The following is a 19,226-nucleotide window of genomic DNA, read 5'->3' as shown; positions in this document are numbered from 1 at the left end:
AGGCGGCTTCCCCCCGTCCCCTCACGCACCCACCCACGGGGGGCAGCGGCGGGGGGGGGACCCCCGCGGGCCGTTCGTTCCCCTGCCGCCGCGTCGGGGGCCGCGTCGCGCGCCCGGCCGTTGGGGGGTAACGGCCGCTCCTCAGGGCGCCGCGCGCCCCCTCAGCGGCCGGGAGGCGGCGGCCGGGGCCGGGGCTGAGCGAGGTGGGCGCTGGTGGGGTGGGCTGGGGGAGGCGGGGGTGGGGGGGGTGCTCCGTGCCGGGCTGCTGGCTCGGGCAGAGCCGGAGCGCGGGGTTAATGTTTAATACCGGAGTCACGTTGCCCGTCGGCGGGGTTTTAGGGAGTGTTTTCGAAGGCTGTTGGGAACAGGAAGTGCCAGCGCAGGTGGCGTGGGGCTGCTCCGAGTGGGATCGGGTCCCAGCCGGTGGAGCCCCAGGAGCCGGCAGGTACCCCGTGCAAACTGCTCGGGAACCCGTCCGAGCCGGAGCCTGCCCCTCGCTGTGATTTCTCGATGCAAATATTTGAGAAGAAGCTGTTGAGGAAACGCGTCTCGTTCTTTCCCTTCCTAAAATAAGTGCGGCTTTTGCATGTCTCTGCTTAATCCTTTATTCTGCGCACGCAAAAAAAAAATTCCCTCCTGCTTGACTTTGAAGTTGCTAGGATTATTTTAAGAGCAGAAGCTTAGTCATGTGAGTAGTGTTTTACCTAACTGATGGTGTGTGCGCGTCTCCTTCCCCCTCGCACCTGCGGCCGCGGTGGTTATCCCGTCCTGCTCCGGTTAGAGGGGTGACTTTGGCTCTCAAAGCAGGGAGAGCTCATGTTACAATTTGAATAGAAATTAGTCTAAATAAATAACAAACGATGTTCTCTTGTCTTAGCCTTGTTGCAATGTAAGATGTCTTTACAGTTTTTTTCCTTTAAAGATCAAATTACTTTGGTAAAAAGTTCTTATCCCAGAACAGGGGGATGCTAATGATAAAAACACCTAAAATGTGCTTGATTTTCATATCAAAACTTGATAGTGCAGAATATTTTCCAGTCGTACAGCGTGCATGATGTACTACTGGCACAATTGTTTGGGTGTGAGACCCACGAGACTTCAGGGACAGCATCAGTGCTATCGCCTGTCAGTTACATTGCTTTCCACAGTCTTGGTTGCGATGCTCATTGGTGTTCCTCAGCTGATGGCTCTGGGTGCAGTAAAACAGTCACTTGATGGGCATAGGGATAAGAGTGGAACACTTTCAAGGAGTTCTTCAGAAATGTTTTCTAGGCGTAAGCAGAAACAAGTTGGATTTTGGCAGGGCCAGGTTAAATGATGATGTGCTGAGGGTGTAGCGGGGAGGTGGACTGGATCAGAGTTACAGATGTGAAAAAGGGTTTTAGATAGGTTTGTGCAGATTTTTATGTGTGAAATGTAAATGTTTTGAACGTTCGCTTTTATCAAGTCAATTAAACATGTGTGGGGTTAAAGATAATACTCATATTACCTTTCCTTGTAATTCAGTTACTTAGTTTTTCCTGGTGGCTTAAGAAATCGGAAAGCTTTTGGGGGAGGAATAAAAACCTGGTGTTTTGCATTTCTATTAGTTATCAAGCATTTACTCCAAAATCTGAGAGGCAAAGTTACAGTTTGTAACCCTGTAAGGGTAACAAACCTTTCCAAGATACCTTGTAAAGATACTTTCTATCTTTCTGAGGTTCAGGGAGTACCTGGTAATCTTTGAGGAAAACACATCATAAAGGATTGGGAAGATGGAGAAACAAAAATATATGTAGTTTCGTTTAATAATATGTCTCATGGTATTTATGAGGACAGTCAGGAATAGTACTCCTGAGATTTCATCACATTCAGATTGATTTGAGATCATCTTGACCGGTCTTGTATTTAATGTATGCTGATGCTTGAATTCAGTAGGGAGAAGGGCTCATGTGAGAACTCAGAGGTAACTTGCTGCTCTAGCGCATTTGGGTTCCAAACTTCTTACAGCTGAGACCTTTTGCTGCCTTCTCTTTCCTACTGCTTCTATTCTGCTGCTTCATCTGAATTCATCAGTCTAAATAAGAGTTTCTATGCATGATGATTCACTGTAAATGTTGGCTCGTGTCATATGTTGGGAATCTGTATTCTTTCAGATCTTTAGAAACAGCCACAATGGGAACTCTGAGTAAAGTTGGTTCCTAGTTGTAACAGCCCAGAAATGCTGAACCGTGAACCTGTTGTTTTCTTCTAGATGCAAACAGGAAAGTTTTCATTGGAACAGCTTAAAGAAAAAATTGTATCCTTTTAGAGAAGCTATCTGCGATAGCATCTATACTTCTGGTTCTCCCATCCTGAAAGGATACAAAGAAGTATGACATGCAGGAGCAGTGATGTGGCATGTGAGGGATAGCTAAATGGACTGGAAATAGGCAATTTCTTTAAAATAGAAAAAAGTCTGGTTTTAATATCTTTAGAGGTTGGTTAGAAGGATTTCTAAAGAAATGGCCGTCAAATACCATTTTTGTCTCTGGAGGACTTCTTGAGTCAGTGATGGAAGGTAGAAAGAATGTGTCAAACCGATATCCCTGGCTGCTACGCTTGCAGATGGCCCACAAAATCAGGGCTAATGGCCACAGCGGGAGATGTGACTTTGGTCTTACAGTGTTGTTTGTGTTGCAAATATGTGCTGTTAACGAAGGGTTTTTGCCCTGTCTGATGTTTCAAATACTGAAAACTTCAGTTCTTGCAAATAGTGTCCTTTGAAAACAGGCTGAGGACTACTAACAGCATTAGCTGTATATTATGTTATGGCAAAGGAGGTCTGTTGACATAGACAGTTCAGCACAGTATTAAAGGTGAAATGGGACAGGATTGGTCCAGTGACCAAAAAAATGAGTTAGTCACATTTGGAGGGATATAAGAGTTTATTCATTCCAAAATTCTGTCTTTTTCTACTCTTTTTCTTAAGCAACATCACTGATTTTTTTCCAAAAGTCTGTGTGTGTGTGGGGAAAACAGATGGTGTCCTCCAGTATCGTCATAATACAAATCAAGATTTTTGGTCTGTTGGCAATTTTAAATGACAAGCTTTAAAACTGCAGAAAACACTCCAAGTACTCAATTTTTTGGTGTTGTAAGTTGTTAGATTTTTGATGGATTTCATTCTGGTGGGAGAAAAAAAGCAACCACAGTCCTAACAATGCTATTCTCACAACAGAAAACTGATGGTTTCCCATCATAAGTTTGCTTCTTTTCAATACATTTAGTCACTCTTCCATCCAAATTTTTGTTATCTGAATTCCTAAGTTGTGACATGTATCAGTTTAGAAATTGATCTACCAGAGTTGTCAGACCATTGGGTGGGTTGCCAAGCTCAGCACAGAGGTGTGAGCTGCCAGCAGCAGCAGAAAGCTGAGTTACTTGAAAGTAACCTTAGTGCTGGGCACCAGGAAGGTTTGTCATTACTCATCTATGCAACGCGCTGGGATGCGTTGCAAAATGAGGCTGAGATGATGCAAATAACTATTCTTCAGCCAAATTTCAGACACAGTCAACAACTTATGAACCCGTTGGCAGGTTTCCACCCAATTTGACAGAAGGGATAAAGTCTTAACGATGATGATGTACTTCCAGAGTGCATGGCAATAGGCTGCTGGCTGGAAGAGAGACGTTGTAAGGAGATGTTGGGTATATACCAACTCTGCTGCCTGGCTAGGGAGAAAACAGAGCTCGTTCAGCTATGAGACAGCTGCTAGGAGCCAGGCTGGTAGCTCCACTGTTCATAGACCCAACTGTTTATCTCACTGGTTTTAACTGAATGCGTACCAATAATGCCTAAACCCAAATGTACTTGTAGAAAGTGGTTTATGTAAAATAGTAATTGTACCATTTTCTAAGCTAAATTAATAGCATTATTCCCTCCATTGAGAAGACTGTGCAAGCCACAGTTACTTAATTCCTAGGGTGTACCTACAAAACTGGTGATAACATGCTGTTTGCAGAGTAGTGCATTTGTTGTTCTGGAAGCTATAAAGGTAAACGTGCGAAATTTGTGGCAGGCATATATATATTTTCTCCTGTATGACTGCATGGCTAAGGGTAGCCTGGTGCTTGATGGGATCATTGATGATGAAAGAACAGTTGCTAAAATTAGGCAAGGTAGGAGAATATAAGTTGATAAATAGCTGTTGGTTTAAAAGTTCATAGCCTTTGTTTAGCAGCTTTGGTAGAGAACAGTCATCCAAAACTGATCCCTTTAGTCTGAAAGGCAAGAATATTTCTTTAATTCCCAGGTGATAAAATTCTTCCATAGCATGTCATTTAACTCTGCATGAAATATCTGCTCTTGAAGACTCTGTGTGGTTTGGACAAATTATGATCAATCATCAGTCACCCACACCTTTGTCAAGCCAGGAACCTAACGAAGAACTTCAAAACCCCACTGGCTAATAAATGCTTTGGTGCTCTTAGTGACACTGGCTTACCACAGATGTGTAAGGACAGTCTTCAACTCGTAATTACAGTCCTGGAGAATATTGAATTTAGATGAAAGGAGTCAGTGGTCTGTGTCCCAGTCATCAAAATGCTTATCTAAACCTCGTGGGCTGGGGAAGGAGCCACAGCTGATCAGCAGCATCACTTCTCTGGTTTATGGAACAGCTTCCAGCAAGAGCAGGCTTGTTGGCGGAGGAATAATGCTCCTGGTGGATGGTCCAAATCAAGCTAAGTTTGCTGTGACTAAAGAGCATGTGTCCTTGCCAGCATCCTCTACAACAGCTTTGTTTGATCCTGGCTTTTTTTTTTCTTCTGTTAAAGAAGCTAAGAGACATTTGTACAACATAAATTTCAAAACAAGATGCTACTATAAACTTTCCTCTCCTTAGGGAGAGGCTGCAACAGCAAATACGTGCCAGATGTTAATCACATCGCTCATGGCACAGTTGGAAGGCTCTTCTACAGTGGTCCCCTTACTAGCAAATAAGAAGTGGTGCGGTGTACTTGATACAGGACGGTAGTGGAGGAAGAGAGGCTGGTGGGATTTCCAACCCCAGAGTAGGACTGGTTGGTCATATTGACCGGAGAACTGGGTTGAGATAGGATTATTTCACACCTACTTTCTGTTACTTGTTTTGTGTGACAACTTCTGGGGAGAAGGACAGCAGTTAATAAAACAAAAGGACTCCGGTGCCAATTCAGTGCAAAGCCCTAGTGGAATTGCAGAGAAATTTTTTAAATGAATAGCTATTTGATATACCGTTCTTACTTTTTTTTTTTTCTTCTTTTAAAATTGGTTCATGTTTGAATTGCTGGGGCATGTTTAGTTTGACATATGCAGTTTAAAGAATACGTTTATAGAGAGTTATTTTAGAAGGTTGCATAAGGATAACTTTTAAGCAGTCACTTCTGATTCTTCTTGTGTTGTATTGAAATTTTCTAGAAAAGGTGTACTGATGTTGTGGGCTCTTAATAGAGGCCACACGACTTAATACCACAGTGCTCTGGTAAATGGATATCTGGCCTGCATATGAAAACCATGCAATGAATGTCTTCTGCAATATATCATTTTATTTATCCTAAATAGGTTTGTGTGCACTTACCTGGTGTGATAGCTGAAATACTTCTTATTTACAGCTTTGTGGATGTGAAATTAAACAGGAAGCATCTTAATGTGATATGATATTAACAGAGAGCTAGCAGAGAACCATTTTTATAAAATTCCTGCAGTGAATCGCAACTTCTCTGAAACCCATCCCAACACCTAAACGCTCACTCAGTGCATGCACTGTCTTAGGACACCCATGAAATGTAAAACAAAATGAGTTTCCTGAAAATATTAGTGAATGAATGCTTCTTATCTGAATTGTTCTGGAAGAACTTTGTTTCCAAACAATGTGTCTATTTCTTATCAGTTAAAGTATAGACCAGTTTAAATTCAGAGTTGTTGTGTTCCTTTGCCCCTGTTCCATATGGATGCATAAATCTCTTGTTCAGAAGCATGGTGAAATTGTTCTTGAAATATGCTAAGAAACAAACATTGATGGAAGCTCTTCTGCCCTTATCGATTGATGTAAGTCAGTCCCAGGGCTGGAAACGAAATTGACAGAGGTAAAATTTCTTTAAGTATGTTACATTTTTTCATCTGTCTGTTTTAGCTACTACCTGGGTGAAACAGAACCCTATCTCACTTTTGCATTTAAAAAGAACAACACATATGTTTCCCAAACTTAACGTGACTTTGGGTATATCATTAGGCTTTTCTTCAGATGAGAAAGTAACTTACTTATGGAGCAAGTGCTCACTTTCTTTTTTTGGTCTGAGCTGAATCCTGTGATTCTTGTCTGTTCTTGATTTTCTTTAAATAACCAACTGTAGTCCAACTTCACAGACCCCTCTTCAGTGCATTTGTAGTTGAATACGTAAGATCTGTTTTCACCTGTAATTTAGATACTAGAAACATTTATTTTTGCATATAACTTGCGTGTTCTAGCACTAATGTATAGCCTACCTTACTTTCCATCTAGTGCTTCCCACATTACTCAGCTGCTCTAGGCTGAGTGCTATTTACACAGAAATGCAGACAGCAGAGGACAGGCTAGCAGAATCAGCAGTGGTGGTGGAGTCCCACTCACTGTTGGAGCAGCTCTAGAAATGTGAGGTGTGATGTATTAAGTAGGACACTTTAGGCTGGGTGACCCTGACAGCAAGTCTGGTGCTTCTGGGTCAGACCAGTGTTGATCGTGTAGCACCCATGTGTCAAAGGTAGCAACTCAACGAGGGACGTTTCAGGTATGCAGTAGAGTGCAAATGCTCAATTCCTTCGTGGCTGCTGCAGGCCATCCAGGCTGTTCCTGATCCACTCTTTCCATTTTTTTTTTCTCTTCAGTGTACCTGTTTTGATACTGCTGGTTACCAAAAATTGTCCATCTTACATTTAGCTTTGTCTTCCGGGGCAACAGCAGGAAGGGAAAATGGGGACTCAAGAAGCTTCCCTGTGACAAAAATGTAGTAGGTCAGTTTTTTAGCATAGATATAGGAGTACTAATTCAGAAATCAGCAGAAAGTATTTTAACAGTTGAAAGAGTTGAATGTGTAAGACTTTTCTCATTTTTTTTAAATTCATGGTTATATCTAGATTATTATTTTTAGAGATTAAAAGTTCCACATGATAGCAGGAGACTGATCAAAATGATGCTTTCTATTACTAGGTGTTTTTGATACAAGATACTGGCTCCTAGTGTATATATATGTATTATATATGTGTGGGGGTGTATATATATATAACCAGTTATACACTTTTTTTTCTTGGCTCCTCTTTATTCATTATTTTCTATTTATATATTGTAGCAAGACTTTAATGAAAATATTTGTTAAAGATATTTTTCTTTCACTTGCACTGTGTGGATCTGTTACCACCTCTGCATACCTGACTTGAGACAATCTTTAATCTTCTGTATTAAGCTTCATTTTACCCTTTCTTACCTTCACCTCTGTCCCTGTTTTCTATGAGTTTGCTCCTTTGCAGAAGAGTAGTTGTTATGCTATGGAGCACTTCAAATTTTATTTCCACATGAAAGCCAAAGTTAAAGTTGATACTCCCTTTAATTTAAGGTTTTAATAAGATCTTAAACTAATATGTGTTTACAGTTACCCACTGCATCTTTTTTCTTTTTTCCCTTTCTGGGTTTATTGAAGTGAACATAAAGAACACAAAATAATCACGTGATAATCTGTCAAGGTCAGTTTCCAGTTAGATTTCAGATTCTTTGCTCAGTGCTGTCACAAATCACACTTACTATTTCCAGTATTATTAAATCAAATTACTTACGGGTGAGATGCAGTAACATCAGTAAACAATCAGAAAACATCTGATTATGCACTGGGCAAAAGGGACTTTTGGTTATGTTCCAGTTATTGATTTTTGACAATACAAGCAAGTATAAATGCTTCTTTTTACTAAGGGGTTTTAGGGGTGCAAGTCTTCCTGCAGTTATGTTTGAAAGTCATGTGGTATGTTTCTGTGGTGTTCCAGCTATACAATACTTGAGAGCAGTAGAATTGCTTGATGTGAATGTGTTGGTGGTAGCTCTGAGCTGGGCAAAGTTATCTTCCAGATTATCTGTTGTAGTTGGACTACTGTTTTTTTTTTAATTGCTTACCATTCTGAAAAGGCTTTCGTAGTGGAAAAAATTATAGTGAGAAAGCTGCAAGTTTTTGTGTACCCTGATACATCTTTAATATCTCGCATGCTTGTAAAATTTAAGGTGAATAGGTTGTCCGTGATGTGGAAGGCCCATATTTCACTTTTTTTTTTTTTTTTCCCTTTCCCAAATATGTAGTCATAATTGCTTTGGTTCATTCAAGTTTATTCTGTTCTGTGCTATTACTTTAAGTATGTATACGGATGTTGTAATAATACCAAACTGATTGGATAACCCATTGTTCTGAGAGGATCACTGTATGGGCTTAAAATGTGCTTTTGATGGTGTTCTGGATGATGAGTCATTTAACTGGAAATATGTGCCTTCAGCAAGGAGAGACTCTTACTGTTGGAACTGGAGAATCTTGGAGCTGGTTATTGGGGCAGTCACTGGTCTAGGACTGCTATTGAAACATTCTTGCTCTGCTTCTAGCTGTGTTTCTCTAGATGCTTTAAGAATGCAACTAGATTAATGACGTATTTTTGTAGTGTTTACTAAGTAGTACAAAACTTTGAAAGCTGAGAATCCATCTATAACATCTTCAGAATCGTAAAACATAGGCATAAATTCATGTGATTTGTTGGGATACTGAAATCAAAAGCATCTTAGGTTTTCAAGTGTAGAACAAAAATATTTATTTCTTGGTAATGTTTTAATTAGGCTTTGAGATTCAAAGTTAGAATAACACGTCATGTGTTCTTTTTACAAGCTGTGCTACGTATTGTTAGCAGAATCCAAACTTTATCGTGGTTTCTAGAGGTGTATAGTAAACTAGAAAATAACTGATTATGACAGACAAAATAATTTTTCTGTCTTGAGAAAGCTATGGGGTGGAAATTTTCTTCTTTTCTTCCCTGATTATTGCATCTGCCTGTATATTAAGCGGTTGTTACAGCCATCTTATTTATTTATTTAGATCTTTAACGTTTTTGAAAAATCTGTTTTTATATTATTTTTTTCCTATTTCAGATTCACTTGAAAGAGAATGAGATAAACATGGAGTCTTCTAAACTGGAATATATTTTGTGGGCCACAGTTAAAAGTAAAAAGATGGATGGAAGTCAGAGAAGAGGAGTATAATGCCTTTCAAGTCAGAAAACAGGAGTATAACGCCTGTCAAGAATTTTCCATTTCTGTGATATATATAACCTTGTGATATAATACAACTCATGATTTATAGTATACTTTTTTGATATCCCTGGAAGAAGAAGTCAATTACTGTGCAACTTGCTTAATAAGAACTTTTATTCAAATAACTTTCATGTATTTTAACCTTAATGAATTTTAACCTTAACTGGACACCATATGTTTTTTTCTTTTTTTTTTTCGAAAGTTTCATTTGAAAACTTTTATGTGGTTATATTTTAACTGACAGACTGATCCTGATAGATTGCTGACAGCTGCTCCTGGAATAAGGACTTAAACCCCTGAATGGTTACTGTTACACAGGGCTGAATGGAATGTCATGACTTTACAGCGATTCTCTTAGGACCTTCTTCTTTGTCTTGCACCCATCATAACCTTAAATATTTAAGTGTAAATAGTGCAATTATAAACTCTGGAAAATAATGGCATGGGTGAAATTTTTAAGGAAACCTGGGGGTAACCTTGGAAAAGTTTATCAGCCTGGAAGTATATTGTCCCTGGCCCCGACAAAAGGTTTATTAAATGAACCAGGACAAAACAGCTGCTTTCTAAATAGTGCTGTTCAGGTAAGAAATTTTTTTGATTTATTAAGTAGTTCTCGTTTTGTTGCAGCTTAGATGATCATAACAGGGAAAGGGTTCTCTTGGAAATGCTGTTTCTATTATTTTTTGTATTGCAGTATGTGCATTCTACAGAAAAACACCATGTTTTCCAGTGGTGTTAAATTCAGTTCTCAAGTTATTAAACTTTTTAATGATGCGAATTGAGACAGAATATTATGGCTTTCTGGAATTGACTTTCCTGTAAAAGGTGGCTATCACAGAAAAAAGACAATGGTGGGAATAATTTTATTTAGAATTTGATTTTAAGGAATTGATTGTGAATGTTAAATATTTAATTCTGCCAAAAATGACAGCATGTTATATTGCTTGCATACATTAAGAATAACAGTAAAACTTTCTTTTCATATTTGGCAGCTTATTACTCATAACTTTAAAACTTAGTGTTTGAATTTTAAAACCAATGTTTGTTAAACATAGTGTTTTTATTACCTACCAAATTTACTTTTTTTTAAAACGTGCAGCAGCTAGTACTACTACATGCATTGAATAGGATACTATTTTTATTGAAATGCTGTTTTCTCAGAATTAGTACATTAAATTGTGTCACTGGGGCATATCAGAAGATGCACATGCAGTTGAAAGCTTTGATTCTAATTTTAGGAAAGCCTTATGGAATTAGTAGAGCAGGAGATATAATTGATACCAAAGAAATATGACTTAAGTATCTTTTTACTCTATGTGCATATCTGTTACAGGTCAAATTCTTGCAAGTATTGCCTATGTACTGTTCTGTGAACTTTAATTGAAAAAAGCGTTGCCTGTTTAGATCTCTTAAGTATAGTTTAATAGTACAGTGATGTTAGCATGATAAAAGTTGGTCTTTTACAAGCCTATTTGTGACAGCATATGGGGATATAATTAATTCTGTGACAGAACAGTGCTATCCTTTCCAGGTTGTCTGCAAGCCAGAATACTAGCAGTAGTTTAGTTTTAGGTCTTTTTAAATCAAAAAAGTAAAAGTTTAAAAAAAAAATAAAAAATGTGCAAATATAGGGTATAAGAGTATATTTGTTGTAATGCTTAGATTTTGGCCCTGGTTGTTTGCAAATTGTACAGAATTATTTGCCAAACTGGCAGAGGTCTTAATAGATGCATAGACTTCCCTTAAAAAAAAAAAAAAAAGGCGAAGAAAGCCATCCAACAACAAAAATAAGTCTTAAAAATGGTATAGATATGAACACAGGAGGTGAGATATGCACATGCCATGTAAATGTGGTATCTAAATAGGTTTAAAACAAAAACGTACAATAGGCTCTGTAGAATGAGTTTGCTGCGTTGGATTTAATGAGAACAGCATGACCTATATTCTTCTTTAGTTTTGGTAGTTTCCCCTAGGGTGCCCTGAAATTAAACCCTAAGTCATTTTTAGTTATGCTTTCAGACAGTCCTAGTATTTTACAACATACTGCTGTTTATCACATGGTGGGTGATGATTGGTGACTGCCCTTTTAAAAGGAGGAATGTGTTCCTTTCTTTTCTCTCCTTTGTTCAACCTTCAGAACAGGTTCTAACATTCCTTTTCAAAAATATCCTAATTCATTTTAGCATTTATATTTATAGATAGAAATTTTTCTTCTGGATTTGCAACTGTTGTGTTACAGTGTCTCTCAAGAACTCATTTTTATGCATTTATTTTTTATGGCAACTCTGTGAACTACTGCACTGATTGTGCAACTAAGATAGTAGATACTGAAAGCAGGATAGTGCGACTAAATTGACGTTACCTTTATATACAGTAGCTACACAAATAAAAGGTAGAAACTTGCAACTGATAAAGCACAAGTGGATTATCTTGAGCTGTGGAAAAACAAATGTATTTCAGTGATAGTTTTTAGTAAGAGAGCAAAATGAAATGCTGTTCACATTTTACCTAGCAATTCAGTTTCCGTGTCTTCATCTCTTTTATTTGAAAGAGGGAGAGAGGAAAAATGAGACCCCATAGCTTTTTTCCTCTTATGTAAAGCCATAACATATACTACTGCACTCTCAGTACACAGTTAAGCTTACTTCTCTTTCCTAAAGAGCATTTCAGCATTTCCAACATAAAGTGTAGTGCCATTGTTTCAAAAGTTTAAAAATGAGATCTACATTTTATACAAGAGTTGTGAATGCAAACCTTCCACAATTTACTAAGCTAATGGAAAAGGATCATCATTTAGCAGTCCTGGTGCTCGTATTGTAAATGTTATGTAAAATCAGGAGGAAGAAGAGAAATCTAGTGCATGTTATTGTGTTAAATGTAGAGCTTTCAAAATGCATTACTTATTTTCTGTGCATCTTTTATAGGTTTTATGGCAACTTGACATATTTCGACGAAGTTTGAGAGGTTTAACTGGACACGTGTGCCAGGGAGATGCATGCATATTTTGTGCTTTAAAGGTAAATAATGAATAAAAATTTTAGAATGAATCATTATGCATTTCTCCCTATACATCTTAAAAAATGAGGGAGAAAATTTTACTGAGATCTGATAATTTTATGTCCTTATCGTTCATATGTCTAATAAGAATATGTCTCATTCTTGTGATTGAATAATACTTGTATAAAGAAACAATTTAGATTTAAGGACATTTGTAACAGATGTTTGTAACAAATATTTTCTTTTATTATAGGAGAAATATTACAGTACACAAATTTGCAGTCTGCTTAAGCATGCGACTGTTGTCTAAGACTGTATAACCTAATTGAAAATTTCTAGCAAACCTTGTAGAGATCTTTTTTTTCTATCTACATACAAACGCTTTTGTTCTTTCCTTCAGTGTTTGAGTACAATAACATTACTGACTGATAAGGTCTCAGGATTTTTTTCTGAGTAGTTGATGGTAACTGTACAGAACTTGTTTAGCTTGTAGGTAGTGAAAGGTAGGCAGAGGTACTAGAAATTTAAAGAATGCTGGTAATATTTTAGAATTGTAAGAGTATGTCAGATCTGCAAGTCTTAACCAGCACGCAAAACTCGTACTTCAGTTTTGTAACTCATCTGAAGTCTAGAAACAAATGATTTCTGTTAGGTTCTTGCTATTTCTACTGCAATGGTATTTGGCTGCCTTCAGTTACCATGGAAGAACTGTAAACATCGTATCTCATGTTCCATTGGGATAAAATTCCCAATGAAAAATGCATAGGAGTTTTTGTTTTGTTTGCTTGTTCTTTTAGTAATATGCACTTTCTACTTTTACTGACAACAAAGGTGGTTTGGGTTTCTGTATAGTTATATACAGAACCAAGAATCACTTGTATGGAGAGAGCTGAAAGGGTCAACACTATTTAGAAATGAAATTCATCAAGGAAGTGTTTTTGACTATACTAAATTGTAGGCAAGGATAAGCCAAGTATTTGTCAGGTGTTTCCAGTTAGAGTTTATTCACAGGGCATTTTACAGACCAAACTTTGTTAATGAATAAACATTTTGAGGCAAGAAGTATTTGCAGTGATACTTAGTCTTTCAGGAGGTGTATAATCTATGTATTCTGTGTAGGTTTTTTTCAAACCATTTTAGTGTTTATCATGATTGTGATATAGTACAGCTGATCTCTCCACTGGTCTCTCTTTTCCCAAATATAGCTTTCCTAGAAGGTGTCATTTTACTTCTTTGGTTAAAATGGTTTGTTTTAAAAAAAAAAAAAAAACAAACAAGATGAAGTAGGTTTTGATGCAACTACTCATATTCAGACTTGATTCCTGAGGCTTTTTCCCAACCTTTTTACAAGCTTTTAACTCCACAGAACTTAATGGGGCTTTCTGTTTCACCAGGGTTTTCATGCATATATGTTCTTCTGTGTGCTGGACACTTGGTCTTATTACTACATGAAGTCCAAACCATAACTTGGCACACTTCTGTTTTTAGATAAAATCTTTAGATATAATCTTTTATTGTTGTGTGTGCGAGAAGTCATGTTTACATCTGATGTGATAATCTAGAGTAAGATTTGTGGCCTATCCCTTTTGGTTTGACCCATATTACACATTAAGTGCTGGTCATATATCGTCTTGTTCAATGATGCATTGGAACTGACTTTCAGAAATTCAGAGTGATTGAATGGTGGCAATGTCTGGAACGTATGTATACTGCATTCTCTATGTGAGTAATGACATTGCTAAAATCATAGTAAAAAATACTGTAGCAGTTTTAAGGTGCTCAGAAACATGAAGATACCATGTCAAGTTGCAAATGAACATAAGTAATGAGTTGGTCTGTGCCAATGGTGCATTTGTGAAGACCGGCTGCTTTTTTCTAAGCTAAACTTGCTATTTGCTGTACCTTAATACCCTTTTCCTTTGTAATTATTGGAGCTCCAGTACAAAGTGAAATAGGTTTTGCATCACTTTAAGTCACCTCCCAAAACAACACACTAGCTTTAGCTCCTCTGTAAGGCTACTGCAATTTAGGACTTGTGATTTTCTTTATTCTTTCAAGTATCTGCTCTAGAAGGTTTGATTACTCCCATAATGCATTTTCTTGTGCCATTTTTCTAAATGGCTTACAAAACCTGAATATTTTGCATTGCTTGGACTGTCATGTCTTTCTGTTTTGGTAAGTTCCCAACAACAATGATAAGCCATATTGCTGCCTGTTCTGTAATTGGTTAGAATTGAATTGGTCATTGCTTTAACGACATAATTGCATTCTTTATAACTGTATGGCCAGTAGCCTAGGTATTGAACCAGAAACACCACTGTAGTTAACTCATTTGGAAGTATCTGTCCTCAGTCATTATGTGCACTACTGGTTTTGCTTTCTTGGCTTATTAGAGATACTGGTTGAGTGATTCTGTTTTTGTGTTCTGAACCTGGGGCATTTTTATATTCATGTGGTGTATGTGCTGGATGAGGATGCATTTCAGCGACTTGTTTGTGTTTTTTTTATGGTTTGGGGCTATTTTAACCCTTCTTATTCAAAAATAAAAAATTGTTTTGTCTGTTGTATTTTTTTTAACCTTTCCAAAAGGAATTTGACTTTTTTTTTCCCCTATGTAAGTGCTATTCTAGGGTTTGATGGCTTTTTCTGAGCCTATGGTGTAAACTAGTAAGTTTACTAGCTAAGCCAGTAAGTTCTGTTTTACTCTGTTCAACACTTTTTTAAAAATATTGGTGTTCTGTGTGTCAAATATGATATTTTTTTTTTTCTGGGTACTGCTGGAGTGGGATTTAGAACATGGAGGCTGCTAAAATGCTTTTTGGCATGAGAGGGAAGTTTTGAATATTTGACAGGCACTTATACCAGAATGCATCATGTTTAAAACGCTACTTTATTAGTACTGAAACTTTGGGTGTCTGTTGCTTCTTTGCCTTCTGTACAACAGATTTTTTTATTTTTTTTTACCTAGGAGGCCTATGTGAAGAATGAATATCCTTATTTATATTTTACATGACTTCTCCCGATGTGCTTTGTTTCTCTTCTTTTTTTCTCAGAAGTTTGACTTCAGAGAATTTTTAAGAGTGGAATACACCCTTAAATGTCTGCAAATGTTTTCTCATCCACTTAATGGCTTTTAACGTTCAGTTCTTTTAAAGTCAACCTTCCTTACTTGCTAAATAATGAGGTCACTTACATGCATATCTGCCAAAAAGAAAAGTAGCAGCCAACTGTCTCTTCTGGGAAACGAAGAAAAAATCAAATGCAGTTTATTTTCATGTTCTGGAACTACAAATATTGACCGGTTTTCTTGTCTTACTGTATACGCTGGTTGAGTAGATAGTTGATTTAATAGCAAGGATTTTCAGCATTCTATATAATGGGAGTTTTTTTGCATATCCATCATTTTAATAAAGATATGATCCTGTCTGAAATAGTAATGTAAATGTATTATTTAATAAGTGGTATATGTTAAACTAAAATTACATTGTGCCCCTAAGAAATACATACGATCTGTAAAGATGAGATACTTAAGCATGAACCACTATTCCAGTGGCCAAATTAAAAAAGCTGAATAATTACAGACCAAAGTTTTGTGTTGCTTTTGGGAGCTGAAAGGCTTGCTTTTTGCATTTTTATATGCTTTGTGTTTTTTTCTACTGAATCAGAGTTCCATTTGGTAGCTTAACTTTTTATAATTGAACAAGTAATGGTGAGAACATGGAACTTGAGTAACTTCAAGAGAAAGTAGTCATTTGTAAATTTGCATATATTTATGTTTTTTATATTTGCTGTTTAGGCATGCTGCATAAGAACTGATCTATTTGAATAGAACTGCAGTACATAGTTAAGTGGCTAATTAAGCTGAGTAATCATATTTCTTCCTAGGCAATATTTTCACAATTTCAACACAGTCGAGAAAAAGCACTCCCGTCGGATAATATGAGACATGCCCTGGCGGAAAGTTTTAAAGATGAACAACGTTTCCAGCTTGGATTCATGGATGATGCAGCAGAATGCTTTGTGAGTATTCTTTACAATAGTCAAGTAGGATTATGTTAGCTTTATAGAAAGGATGCCAACCTGGCTTATTGTTTTGGTAAATTTAGACTCGCAGGTAGGATACAAGTAGCATAATACTGCTGATCTTGTTTATGTCAATTTATGGAGACACCCACAGTAAGTAGTAATGTGAAATGAAGTAGTCTTGCATTTGCTCCATACTTTCTTTCCTAACTCCGTGCCTCAGACAGAGGGGTGTGTGAAACATCATCACTACAGGAGGTGAGTGAGGATAAGTAACTCTCACTCATTCCCGAAAATTTTTGGATGGAGAGAAGGGTTCTCTTAACACCCGTTGAAAGATGTTCCATTTCAACTAGTCAGCTCATTGCTGGCATCTCTGCAGAAGAGATTTCCATTATCTTATCCAAGAGTGAACAAAAACTTGAAGATCTCAACTCTTGCTGCAGTTACTTGCTGCTTTTATGAAGTCTCTCTTTGAAAAGCGTGAATGGTTATTGTGGTCATAAAAGATGACTCAAGGTCACATTGACACTGGTAAAGAAACTTTTCTGGGAGGTGTGTCCTCTGAACAATGAAAATTGTTCACCCTAATAAAAAATATAACAGGTACAGAAAATATGTTTGCTGCTTTGATTACTTTCAGCTTTCAACAACCTCTGGAATAACCCACAAATGAACACCTACCTGCCAGGTGCATTTTCAAATACATAGGAAAATCCAATGAAGAACTCCTTAAAGTGGTTGTTTTGAGTAGCAGACAGGCTAATGAATTGCAGTCAGGAAAGGGAATCTGATCAGTTCTTCATCTAAGCAGAATGTGCTGTGACCCCTGAAAATATCTGCTACCTGAATTATCTGCCTATATTTTCTTCTTCCCATTACCTCTGGTGTTTTTCGTGAAAGAGAAAAAAATGGCTGTGCCGATACAGGGGCCAAACAAATGACAATCATAGTACCTTTTTTCTTTTTCATTAAAAAGACTGGGGATGGGATAAGGCATGTGCTATTTATAAGCTTTTTCCAGGCCTCTGTCAGCAGTACTCATTGTGTAGGCATAAACACTAAACGTGATCAGAAAATACGTAGAGAAAATGCGCAAGTGTGAAGAACAACTGAGACTGAGGCCTGATCCAAAACATCTTTCAAGCATTGCATGCAATGATGTTAATATTGTCGTAGTATTTCTTCATGAAGATTCACGTCCTTCATAAGAGAACACATGCTAGGAGAGCTGGAGTTGCATAACTGTTGTTTAATGCTGTTTTTGTTATATTAAAGTTTGAAAACCTTTAAGCGAAGAGAATTCCCATCCACTTCAATGTGAATAGGGACAGAATTAAGTACATGTTAAACTTGTAGGTTGCCTGTTTGGAGCTAAGAGGAATAATTGCTGGAGTATTAAAATGGAATATTGCTTATATATTCCGACTTCATCAGTTTATGTTTATGTTGTTGTTTCTTTTTAGGAAAATATCCTTGAGAGGATTCATTTTCACCTAGTGCCAAACAGTGACACAGATATGTGCACTTCAAAATCCTGTATTTCTCATCAGAAGTTTGCTATGACACTGTATGAACAGGTCAGACTATTATTTGATTGCTTTAACAAATACTTTGTTTCTGCTGTCATGAGTAAGTAAAAACAAAAGGATCTTTATTTTTGTAGTGTGTATGCCGCAGTTGTGGAGCATCATCAGACCCATTGCCTTTTACAGAATTTGTGCGTTACATTTCTACCACGGCCCTGTGGTAAGGGGTTTTATTCTTGTATTTGTCTAATTTGTATATATACACTCCCAGTAACATGCCAGAAAAATGCTGTAAGTTAAAAGTGAATTCTTTTGAGATAGTGTCCCAAAGTAACATTTGGATTTCAAAAACAAGATGATGGGGGGAGAGTTTGACGAAAAGTATACATTGCTACTGTTTTACCTCTGAGTCTTTTCCTGTTATGCAAAAGATCAGTTGAGACTTGGCAGAAATCTGTTTATTCTTAAATGGAAAGTAACTGTGGAACTCCTTTCTTATATTTTTTTACAGTAATGAAGTAGAAAGAATGATGGAGAGGCATGAGCGTCTCAAGCCAGAAATGTTTGCAGAATTGCTGCAGGCAGCAAATACTGCTGATGACTACAGAAAGTGTCCTGTAAGTAAACAAAGATGTTCTGTGACTTTCGTTAATGTATAATGGAGAACTCTTTAGGATGTTAAATCAGGCTGAAGTATTCCTCTAAAAGCAGGATTCCTTCTGGCCACTTGAGTGCAGTCTAAAGATTGCCTTTAAGTTTAATTCTGTTGCTACAGTTACAGATAAACTTTGTACTGGATGTGTAAGTAACTGGTTAGAAAGTTGAGTTATTAGGCCTGTACTTTCACTCCATGTTAAATATACAGCTAGGTACTTTTGATTAGTCTGAGCGGGTTTATTGTTTGAATGAAGCACCTTTCGTTCATATACACTGAGAGCTTGAGAAAATTGTCTTTAATTGGAATAATGTTGTACTTTTATCAACCAAAAAAAAGTCTCCATTAGCTTATTCTGCTTCATCCTTCTCTTCTTCAAATGATACTTTATCAATACTATCAATCTGGGAATCATCAAGAAGGGAATAAGAAAGTATAGAAATAACCCTAAATTTCCTGGGTATGGGTAACAAAATCATGACGGTGACTTGCATGTGCTCAGAGATTTCTATTTTAGGGTGGTGATTGGATGTAGAAGTTTAACTGTAGCCTTCCTCAGTGTTTATGGTATTTACTTTAAAAACATAAAAAGTGATGATGAAGAATTTTACCTATAAATTGTTAGAAACAAAAATCATAATTCAATTTGAGAATTAGAATAAGTTGCAGAGGGTTGTTTTTGTTTTGCCTGGTAATGCAACAAGGAACTTA

General features: G+C 37.2%; 1 protein-coding gene across 3 annotated transcripts in view; it reads left to right on the top strand.

Annotated features, from left to right (window-relative positions):
• USP53 (ubiquitin specific peptidase 53) overlaps positions 1 to 19,226 on the top strand; it is a 38,721-nt gene that overhangs the window by 140 nt on the left and 19,355 nt on the right. Inside the window, exons 1-7 of one of the 3 annotated variants that reach the window (XM_035550204.2) lie at positions 165 to 203; positions 9,150 to 9,892; positions 12,236 to 12,328; positions 16,194 to 16,328; positions 17,798 to 17,911; positions 17,998 to 18,080; positions 18,372 to 18,477. In XM_035550204.2, the coding sequence (XP_035406097.1) occupies positions 9,749 to 9,892; positions 12,236 to 12,328; positions 16,194 to 16,328; positions 17,798 to 17,911; positions 17,998 to 18,080; positions 18,372 to 18,477 (675 nt within the window). In that variant the 5' untranslated portion in view covers positions 165 to 203; positions 9,150 to 9,748. Of the gene's footprint in view, positions 1 to 164; positions 204 to 8,183; positions 9,893 to 12,235; positions 12,329 to 16,193; positions 16,329 to 17,797; positions 17,912 to 17,997; positions 18,081 to 18,371; positions 18,478 to 19,226 lie in introns of those variants that run through there. The other 2 variants (XM_050710435.1, XM_050710436.1) reach the window with 2 other exon arrangements.

This window comes from Cygnus atratus, chromosome 4, assembly GCF_013377495.2.
Source record: "Cygnus atratus isolate AKBS03 ecotype Queensland, Australia chromosome 4, CAtr_DNAZoo_HiC_assembly, whole genome shotgun sequence".
Classification (NCBI taxonomy): domain Eukaryota; kingdom Metazoa; phylum Chordata; class Aves; order Anseriformes; family Anatidae; genus Cygnus; species Cygnus atratus.
This window is presented reverse-complemented; position numbering and strand designations above follow the sequence as displayed.